Source organism: Nerophis lumbriciformis, linkage group LG33 (genome assembly GCF_033978685.3).
Source record: "Nerophis lumbriciformis linkage group LG33, RoL_Nlum_v2.1, whole genome shotgun sequence".
Taxonomy (NCBI): domain Eukaryota; kingdom Metazoa; phylum Chordata; class Actinopteri; order Syngnathiformes; family Syngnathidae; genus Nerophis; species Nerophis lumbriciformis.
The window spans coordinates 25,203,228-25,213,762 of record NC_084580.2 but is presented as its reverse complement, the minus strand read 5'-3'; the positions used below and the strand labels follow the sequence as shown (position 1 = coordinate 25,213,762).

The 10,535-nt window shown below is 44.4% G+C and overlaps 1 protein-coding gene across 1 annotated transcript; it reads right to left on the bottom strand.

Annotated features, from left to right (window-relative positions):
- Positions 1-240: 240 nt before the first annotated feature.
- Positions 241-8,889, bottom strand: atg10 (ATG10 autophagy related 10 homolog (S. cerevisiae)). Its single transcript, XM_061928626.1, has 7 exons — positions 8,557-8,889; positions 5,659-5,785; positions 5,452-5,547; positions 5,250-5,385; positions 5,049-5,164; positions 4,891-4,988; positions 241-1,529 (listed from the first exon to the last, which is right to left on the bottom strand). Exons 2-7 carry the CDS (start codon positions 5,761-5,763, stop codon positions 1,415-1,417), a joined length of 666 nt encoding a protein of 221 aa, XP_061784610.1. The 5' UTR covers positions 5,764-5,785; positions 8,557-8,889; the 3' UTR covers positions 241-1,414.
- Between the last annotated feature and the right edge of the window lie 1,646 nt (positions 8,890-10,535).

Here is a 10,535-nt window from a genome sequence, read left to right as displayed (position 1 = left end):
CTAACTGGTGAAGAGCTAGCATACTTCTAAGAAGGCTCCAATTAACGGAAACCAGGATTATTGGGTTAAAAATAAAAAAATGAGGAAAAATGTTAGCATGTTGACATTAGCATGCTAACTGATGAATATCTAGCATACTTCTAAGAAGGTGCCAATTAACAGAAACCAGGATTAATGGGTTAAAAATACAAAGAAATTTGAAAAATTTTAGCATGTTGACATTAGCATGCGAACTGGTGAGGAGCTAGCATATTTCTAAGAAGGCGCCAAGTAACAGAAACCAGGATTATTGTGTTAAAAAATACAAAAATTAGGAAAAATGTTAGCATTTTGACATTAGCATGCTAACTGGTGAAGAGCTAGCATACTTCTAAGAAGGCGCTAATTAACAGAAACCATGATTATTGGGTTAAAAAATTCAAACATTGTGAAAAATGTTAGCATGTTGAAATTAGCATGCTAACTGGTGAATATCTAGCATACTTCTAAGAAGGTGCCAATTAACAGAAACCAGGATTAATGGGTTAAAAATACAAAAAAATTGGAAAATTTTTAGCATGTTGACATTAGCATGCTAACCGGTGAAGAGCTAGCATACTTCTAAGAAGGCTCCAATTAACGGAAACCAGGATTATTGGGTTAAAAAACAAAAAATTTGGAAAAATGTTAGCATGTTGACATTAGCATGCTAACTGGTGAAGAGCTAGCATACTTCTAAGAAGGCTCCAATTAACGGAAAACAGGATTATTGGGTTAAAAAATAAAACATTTGGAAAAATGTTAGCATGTTGACATTAGCATGCTAACTGGTGAGGAGCTAGCATATTTCTAAGAAGGCGCCAAGTAACAGAAACCAGGATTATTGTGTTAAAAAATACAAAAATTAGGAAAAATGTTAGCATTTTGACATTAGCATGCTAACTGGTGAAGATCTAGCATACTTCTAAGAAGGCGCCAATTAACAGAAACCAGGATTAATGGGTTAAAAATACAAAAAAATTGGAAAATTTTTAGCATGTTGACATTAGCATGCTAACTGGTGAAGAGCTAGCATACTTCTAAGAAGGCTCCAATTAACGCAAACCAGGATTATTGGGTTAAAAAACAAAAAATTTGGAAAAATGTTAGCATGTTGACATTAGCATGCTAACTGGTGAGGAGCTAGCATATTTCTAAGAAGGCGCCAAGTAACAGAAACCAGGATTATTGTGTTAAAAAATACAAAAATTAGGAAAAATGTTAGCATTTTGACATTAGCATGCTAACTGGTGAAGATCTAGTATACTTCTAAGAAGGTGCCAAGTAACGGAAACCAGGATTATTGGGTTAAAAAATACAAAAATGAGGAAAAATGTTAGCATTTTGACATTAGCATGCTAACTAAGCTGTTAAAAAGCACAAAGGTCAACAAGACTTAGGGGCGTTGCCGTGGTGTCGAAGGATGCTGCAGGGTCAAATACTCCAGGGGAACTTCCAAGCCCAGCAGGGGTCCCACCGTGCTGAGCCAGGTTACCATGTAGTTGACTGGCCTGCACACAAGTCATCCACATGTCAGAGTCCAAGGTGGCGCCCGGGGGCCATTTGCTAAATGGGCATACCAAGTCATCAAAACTTAGAATCCGTGGATAGATCTGAGGTTGGTCGGACTTATTTGTAACACTTTTATGAGTGGGACCCAACCCTGAGAGTTTTAGTGGGTCGGGTCGCGGGGGCAGCAGCCTAAGTAGAGAAGCCCAGACTTCCCTCTCCCTAGCCACTTTGTTCAGCTCCTCCCGGGGGGTTCCGGGAGGCGTTTCCAGGGCAGCCGGGAGACATAGTCTTCCCAACGTGTCCTGGGTCTTCCCTGTGTCCTCCTACCGGTCGGCAGTGCCCTACACACCTCCCTAGGGAGGCATTCGGGTGACCAGATGGCCGAACCACCTCACCTGGCTCCTCTCCATGTGGAGGAGCATCAGCTTTACTCTGAACTTCTCCCGGTTGACAGATCTTCTCACCCTATCTCTAAGGGAGAGACCCGCCACCCGACGGAGGAAACTCATTTCGGCCGCTTGTACCCGTGATCTTGTCCTTTCGGTCATAACCCAAAGATCATGACCATAGGTGAGGATGGGAAAGTAGATCGACCGGTAAATTGAGAGCTTTGCCTTCCGGCTCAGCTCCTTCTTCACCACAACGGATCGATACAGCGTCCGCATTACTGAAGACGCCGCACCGATCCGCCTGTCGATCTCACCATCCACTCTTCCCTCACAAGTGAACAAGACTCCGAGGTACTTGAACTCCTCCACTTGGCAAGATCACCTCCCCAACCCAGAAATGGCACTCCACCCTTTTTCCGGGGCGAGATCCATGGACTCGTATTTGGAGGTGCTGATTCTCAACCCAGTGAACCGATCAAGTGAGAGCTGAAGATCTTGACCAGATGAAGCCATCAGGACCACAAAATCTGCAAAAAGCAGAGACCTAATCCTGCATCCACCCAACCGGAGCCCCCTCAACGCCCTGACTGCACCTAGAAATACCATAAAAGTTATGAACCGAATTGGTGACAAAGGGCAGCCTTGGCGGAGTCCAACCCTCACTGGAAACGTGTCCGACTTACTGCCGGCAATGCGGACCAAGCTCTGACACTGATCATACAGGGAGCGGACCGCCACAATCAGACAGTCCGATACCCCATACTCTTTGAGCACTCGCCACAGGACTTCCCGAGGACACGGTCGAAGGCCTTCTCCAAGTCCACAAAGCACATGTAGACTGGTTGGGCAAACTCCCATGCATCCTCAAGGACGTTGCCGAGAGTATAGAGCTGGTCCACAGTTCCACGACCAGGATGAAAACCACACTGTTCCTCCTGAATCCAAGGTTCGACTCTCCGGCGTAGTCTCCTCTTCAGTACACCTGAATAGACCTTACCGGGAAGGCTGAGGAGTGTGATCCCACGATAGTTGGAATACACCCTCCGGTTCTCCTTCTTAAAGAGAGGAACCACCACCTCAGTCTGCAAATCCAGAGGTACTGCCCCCGATGTCCACGCGATGTTGCAGAGTCTTGTCAACCAAGACAGCCCCACAGCATCCACAGCCTTAAGGAACTCCGGGCGGGTCTCATCCACCCCCGGGGCCTTGCCACAGAGGAGCATTTTAACTACCTCGGCAACCTCATCCCCAGAAATAGGAGAGCTCACCACAGATTCCCCAGGCACTGCTTCCTCATAGGAAGACGTGTTGGTGGGATTGAGGAGGTCTTCGAAGTATTCCCTTCACCGATCCACAACATCCGCAGTCGAGGTCAGCAGAACACCATCCCCACCATACCCGGTGTTGAAAGTTCACTGCTTCCCCTTCCTGAGGCGGCGGATGGCCGTGCGGAAGTTGTTTTCCATGGCTGCCCCGAACTCCTCCCATGTCCGAGTTTTTGCCTCCGCGACCGCTGAAGCCGCACACTGCTTGGCCTGTCGGTACCTGTCCGCTGCCTCCAGAATCCCTTGAGCCAAAAGGACCCGATAGAACTCTTTCTTCAGCTTGACAGCATCCCTCGCCGCTGGTGTCCACTAGCGAGTTCTAGGATTACGGTCACGACAGGCACCAACTACCTTGCGACTACAGCTCCAATCAGCCGCCTTGACAATAGAGGTACAGAACATGGTCCACTTGGACTCAATGTCCAGCGCCTCCCTCGTGACATGTTCAAAGTTCTTCCGGAGGTGGGAATTGAAACTCTCTCTGACAGACGTTCCCAGCAGACCCTCACAATGCGTTTGGGCCTGCCAGGTCTGTCCGGCATCCTCCCCCACCATCACAGCCAGCTCACCACCAGGTGGTGATCGGTAAAAAGCTCCGCCCCTCTCTTCACCCGCGTGTCCAAAACATGAGACCGCAAAACCGATGACACAACTACAAAGTCGATCATGGAACTGTGGCCTAGGGTGTCCTGGTGCCAAGTGCACAAATGGACACCCTTATGTCTGAACATGGTGTTTGTTATGGACAATCTGTGACGAGCACAAAAGTCCGATAACAAAACACCACTCGGGTTCCGATCCGGGGCGGCCATTCTTCCCAATCACGTCTCTCCAGGTTTCACTGTCGTTGCCAACATGAGTCAACCAGCAGAACAAGGGAATCACCCGAGGGAGCACTCTCCAGTACTCCCTTGAGTGAATCCAAAAAGGGTGGGTACTCTGAGCTGCCGTTTGGTGCGTAAGCACTAACAACAGTCAGGACCCGTCCCCCCACCCGAAGGCGGAGGGAAGCTACCCTCTCGTCCACCGGGTTGAACTCCAACGTGCAGGCTTTGAGCCGGGGGGGCAACAAGAATTTCCACCCCAGCCCGTTGCCTCTCACTGCCGGCAACGCCAGAGTGGAAGAGAGTCCAGCCCCTCTCGAATGAACTGGTTCCAGAGCCATTGCTGTGCATCGAAGTGAGTCTGACTATATCTAGCCGGAACTTCTCCACCTTGCGCACTAGCTCAGGCTCCCTTTCCCCCCAGCGAGGTGACGTTCCACGTCCCAAGAGTTAACTTATGTAGCCGAGGATCGGACCGCCAAGTGCTCTGCCTTCAGCTGCCGTCCTGCTCACAATGCACCCCGACCTCCATGGCCCCTACCATGAATGGTGAGCCCATTGGAGGGGGAACCCACATTGCCTCTTCGAGCTGTGCCCGGCCACCAGGCGCTCGTCATCGTGCCCCAACTCCGGGCCTGGCTACAGAGGGGGGCCCCGGTGACCCACGTCAGATTTAAACATTAAAAAGAAAAAAAATATGACTAGGACCCTTTTGGGTCCCCGGGACCAAACTTGAGGTTAGAACCATGTGTTTATTGTCATGGTTTTGAGAATGTAGACGCATGCTTGGTATGAGAGCGTGCATGAGTGCTGACATCGTACCTGTGTTGCTGCTGTGCCGAGTGCATGAGTGCTGACATCAGGTGGTCCGTCTTACACGGGTGCAGCATGAAGAAGGGCTGGCCCAGAACTGGATGTTCCTGACACATAAACCACCAGAGTCAGACCGAGTCCTGCACCTGGCCCCGCCTCACCTTCACCTGCTGCGTGATGCTCGTTAGGGGACTGTGCCGCAGGCGGGACCTGAAGTGTGGGTGGACCGAACTCCAGACCTCCTCCAGGGACAGGCTCCTCCCCTCTGACATGGAGACATTTGCTAGCAGGATCCGCCAGCGTGTTTACAGACGGACGATACGGTCCGACGATGGCGGCTGATATCGCCGAAGAAGGGACAAACTCACCCAGAGTGGACGCTCGAAAGTACAAGACGGGGGTCATGAAGCTGCACGAGTACAGGATGTGATATTCGTACTGAAGCGCACGAGTGCTGCCTTCGGACGCTGCGGCGGTATCGGCATCATCGCCCGCTGCAACATCCTGTGGAGAAGACGCTTACTTGACGCAATGCATTCTGGGATAACACCGCTGACTCCCTTCTCCTACCTCAGAGTCGGAACCGGATCCTTTGAGGTCCTGATCTCCCGACTGGATGAGGACCGACCTGAGAGCGGTCTTCTTCAGGTAGCCTTCCTCCGAGCCCTGAGCGAGACAAAGTGAAAGTGGTCACGGGACAAAGTGAAAGTGAAAGTGGTCACGGGACAAAGTGAAAGTGAAAGTGGTCCCAGGCGCAAGCAGGTCACGTGTCCTCACCTGGACCCGCTCCCAGCTCCAGCCGTCGCGCAGCCGATCGGACGTCTTCAGGAGGACCTGGCACAGGCGTCGGAAGTCCTCTTCGGACTGAAGACCAGAGCTCATCTCTGCATTGGCGGGGTGAAACCTTTCAAAATAAGAGCGGTGGAATAGTCCATGTCAATTGTTGACTTGGTACTTGACACATGCTAACATTAGCATGCTAACTTTTTAGGCTAATTTTACACATTTTTTTTTAAAGTAAGGCATACACCTTACAACTTGGTACGTGACACATGCTAACGGTTAGCATGCTAACATAGTATTGTTAGCATGCTAACGTTTTAAAGGTAATTTTACAAACGTACGCCTCATAGTCATAAAACTTGGTACTTGACACATGCTAACATTAGCATGCTAACTTTTTAGGCTAATTTTACACATTTTTTTTAAAGTAAGGCATACACCTTACAACTTGGTAAGTGACACATGCTCACTGTTAGCATGTTAACATAGTATTGTTAGCATGCTAACCTTTTAAGCTAATTTTGCAAATTTTTTAAAGTAAGGCACATACATTATAAGTTGGTACGTGACACATGTTAATAAAAACAAGTAGGTGGTGTTATTCCACCTCAAACATAATAAAAACAAGTAGGTGGTGTTATTCCACATCCAACATACTAAAAACAAGGAGGTGGTGTTATTCCACCTCCAACATAATAAAAACAACTAGGTGGTGTTATTCCACCTAAACATAATAAAACAACTAGGTGGTGTTATTCCACCTAAACATAATAAAACAACTAGGTGGTGTTATTCCACCTAAACATAATAAAAACAATTAGGTGGTGTTATTCCACCTCCAACATAATAAAAACAATTAAGTGGTGTTATTACACCTCCATTATAATAAAAACAAGTTGGTGGTGTTATTCCACCTCCAACATAATAAAAACAAGGAGGTGGTGTTATTCCACCTCCAACATGATAAAAACAATGAGGTGGTGTTATTCCACCTCCAACATAATAAAAACAAGGAGGTGGTGTTTTTCCTCCTAAACATAATAAAAACAATTAGGTGTTGTTATTCTACCTAAACATAATAAAAACAATTAGGTGGTGTTATTCCACCTCCAACATAATAAAAACAAGTAGGTGGTGTTATTCCACCTAAACATAATAAAAACAATTAGGTGGTGTTATTCCACCTCCAGCCCTGCGATGAGGTGGCGACTTATCCAGGGTGTACCCCGCCTTCCGCCCAATTGTAGCTGAGATAGGCTCCAGCGCCCCCCGCGACCCCGAAGGGAATAAGCGGTAGGAAATGGATGGATGGATTCCACCTCCAACATAAACATAATAAAAACAATTAGGTGGTGTTATTCCACCTAAACATAATGAAAACAATTAGGTGGTGTTATTCCACCTAAACATAATAAAAACAAGTAGATGGTGTTATTCCACCTAAACATAATAAAAACATTTAGGTGGTGGTATTCCACCTCCAACATAATAAAAATAAGTAGGTGGTGTTATTCCACCTCCAACATAAAAAAACAAGGAGGTGGTGTTATTCCACCTAAACATAATAAAAACAATGAGGTGGTGTTATTCCACCTCCAACATAATAAAAACAAGTAGGTGGTGTTATTCCACCTCCAACATAATAAAAACAATGAGGTGGTGTTATTCCACCTCCAACATAATAAAAACAAGGAGGTGGTGTTATTCCACCTAAACATAATGAAAACAATTATGTGGTGTTATTCCACCTCCAAAATAAAAAACAAGGAGGTGGTGTTATTCCACCTCCAACATAATAAAAACAATGAGGTGGTGTTATTCCACCTAAACATAATAAAAACAATGAGGTGGTGTTATTCCACCTAAACATAATACAAACAATTAGGTGGTGTTATTTCACCTAAACATAATAAAACAAGGAGGTGGAATAAAAATAATAAAAACAATTAGGTGGTGTTATTCCACCTAAACATAATGAAAACAATTAGGTGGTGTTATTCCACCTAAACATAATAAAAACAAGTAGATGGTGTTATTCCACCTAAACATAATAAAAACATTTAGGTGGTGTTATTCCACCTCCAACATAATAAAAATAAGTAGGTGGTGTTATTCCACCTCCAACATAAAAAAACAAGGAGGTGGTGTTATTCCACCTAAACATAATAAAAACAATGAGGTGGTGTTATTCCACCTCCAACATAATAAAAACAAGTAGGTGGTGTTATTCCACCGCCAACATAATAAAAACAATGAGGTTGTGTTATTCCACCTCCAACATAATAAAAACAAGGAGGTGGTGTTATTGCACCTAAACATAATAAAAACAATTGGGTGGTGTTATTCCACCTCCAACATAATAAAAACAATGAGGTGGTGTTATTCCATCTCCAACATAATAAAAACAAGTAGGTGGTGTTATTCCACCTCCAACATAATAAAAACAATTAGGTGGTGTTATTCCACCTCCAACATAAACATAATAAAAACAATTAGGCGGTGTTATTCCACCGAAACATAATGAAAACAATTAGGTGGTGTTATTCCACCTAAACATAATAAAAACAATTAGTTGGTGTAATTCCACCCCCAACCTGAGGGGGCTTGTGAGTCACTTTCCTTGTTTCGTCTCCTTTACGTCTGCAGCGAAGAAGAATATACGGAAGTAAACAAGGTGCTAAAAACTTCGCCAAAAACCAAAGATTGTCTATTATTCCTACTTTGACTCAGTAACGTGAGACACAACAAGGCCATTAACATTTATCACACGGCGAGGCTGTTCGTACAACTATTTGGAACACACGCGGTGACATTAAACCTTCTTATATGTTACCAACAGCTTTTGGGAGAAGCGGAGTCATCAAGAATATGTTTTGACAAGAGAGTGCTTACCTTGTGACAAACCCTCGAAGCCGCGTGAGTATATTCCAACATGTGAGTATATTATAACATGTGAGGATATTATAACATGTGAGGATATTCTAATATGTGAAGATATTCCAACATGGCGCAGCTTCTTCTTTCTGTGTTGCCACAAAATGGCCGCTAGGGGTCAGCGAGCACTACACGTCATAAAAAAAAGAAGAAGAAAGAAACCGGAAGTGACGTCATTTTAAACAGGATGTACTTGACGTGCCGACGTGGCGGCCATGTTGGTAGGGGCCAATTCCCCATTCAAGCCAATGTGAATCCTAATTTGCTTATTTCTCAATCGATTTTCATGGCGTTTTCTTAATTGGCAACCACATGTCAACATTGGGATTTCTACTGGTACTGCATAGACCCTAAAATGAGGACTGGAGTTCCTCCTGTATTGAATAAAGTCTTTATTTCATGTTTGATTTTTTCATTTATTTATTTATTTCAGGCAATGACATAAAAAAAGTACAAAGTTGACAACACATAATAATATCAATTAATATAGTGCAAAAGGTAATGTATAGTATGTACATTATATTAATTTGTGGTGATTATATTGACATCTTTATAATGATAATTAGTGATGGGTTGACGAGGCGTCATGAAGCGTTTCGACACATTGCAAAACTGTATTGATACTGTGTCGATACTGTGTCACTAAATACGGACATTAAAAATCCCTACAGGCAACCTATGGACCGACTCAACTGACACTGATTTGATGCCCTAGTACAGGGGTCACCAAACCAAAAACTACTTCTTGGGTACTGATTAATGCAAAGGGCTACCAGTTTGATACACACTTAAATAAATAAATATATTGTCATTTGTAAGTTACACGTAAGTGTGATTTAAACAAGAATACTTAAATAAATTTATATACATAAAAAAATGGGTATTTCTGTCTGTCATTCCGTCGTACATTTTTTTTTTCCCTTTTACGGAAGGTTTTTTGTAGAGAATAAATGATGAAAAAAAACACTTAATTGAACGGTTTAAAAGAGGAGGAAACATGAAAAAAATTCAAATAAAATTTAGAAACATAGTTTATCTTCAATTTCGACTTTTTAAAATTCAAAATTCAACCGACAAAAAGGAGAAAAACGAGCTACCGTATTTTCCGCACTATTAGCCGCACCTAAAAACCACAAATTTACTCAAAAGCTGACAGTGCGGCTTATAACCCGGTGCGCTTTATATATGGATTAATATTAAGATTCATTTTCATAAAGTTTAGGTCTCGCAACTACGGTAAACAGCCGCCATCTTTTTTCCCCGTAGAAGAGGAAGTGCTTCTTCTTCTACGCAAGCAACCGCCAAGGTAAGCACCCGCCCCCATAGAACAGGAAGCGCTTCTTCTTCTACTGTAAGCAACCACCCGCCCGCGTAGAAGAAGAAGAAGGGCGCGGATATTACGTTTCATTTCCTTTGTGTGTTTACATCTGTAAAGACCACAAAATGGCTCCTACTAAGCGTCAGGTTTCCGGTTCATGAAAAGACGCAATCTCTCCATCCGCACACGGACTACTATTTCACAGCAACTGCCTAAAGACTTTCAAGAAAAGCTGGCTACTTTCCGTGCATATTGTAAAAACAAGATAGCTGAAAAAAAGATCCGGCCAGAGAACATTATCAACATGGACGAGGTTCCACTGACTTTTGATATTCCTGTGAACCGCACTGTGGATACAACGGGAGCACGTACGGTGAATATTCGCACCACAGGGAATGAGAAGTCATCCTTCACTGTGGTTCTAGCTTGCCATGCTAATGGCCAGAAACTTCCACCCATGGTGATATTCAAAAGGAAGACCTTGCCAAAAGAGACCTTTCCAGCCGGCGTCATCATAAAAGCTAACTCGAAGGGATGGATGGATGAAGAAAAGATGAGCGAGTGGTTAAGGGAAGTTTACGCGAAGAGGCCGGGTGGCTTTTTTCACGCAGCTCCGTCC

Excerpts from the sequence above, each read along its gene's own strand:
- atg10 (XM_061928626.1), bottom strand. The coding sequence starts at position 5,763 with ATGAGCTCTGGTCTTCAGTCCGAAGAGGACTTCCGACGCCTGTGCCAG. Across the intron at positions 5,165-5,249 it reads CTTTCGAGCGTCCACTCTGG|CAAATGTCTCCATGTCAGAG; the intron begins GTGAGTTTGTCC and ends GGATCCTGCTAG. Across the intron at positions 4,989-5,048 it reads TAACGAGCATCACGCAGCAG|GAACATCCAGTTCTGGGCCA; the intron begins GTGAAGGTGAGG and ends TTTATGTGTCAG.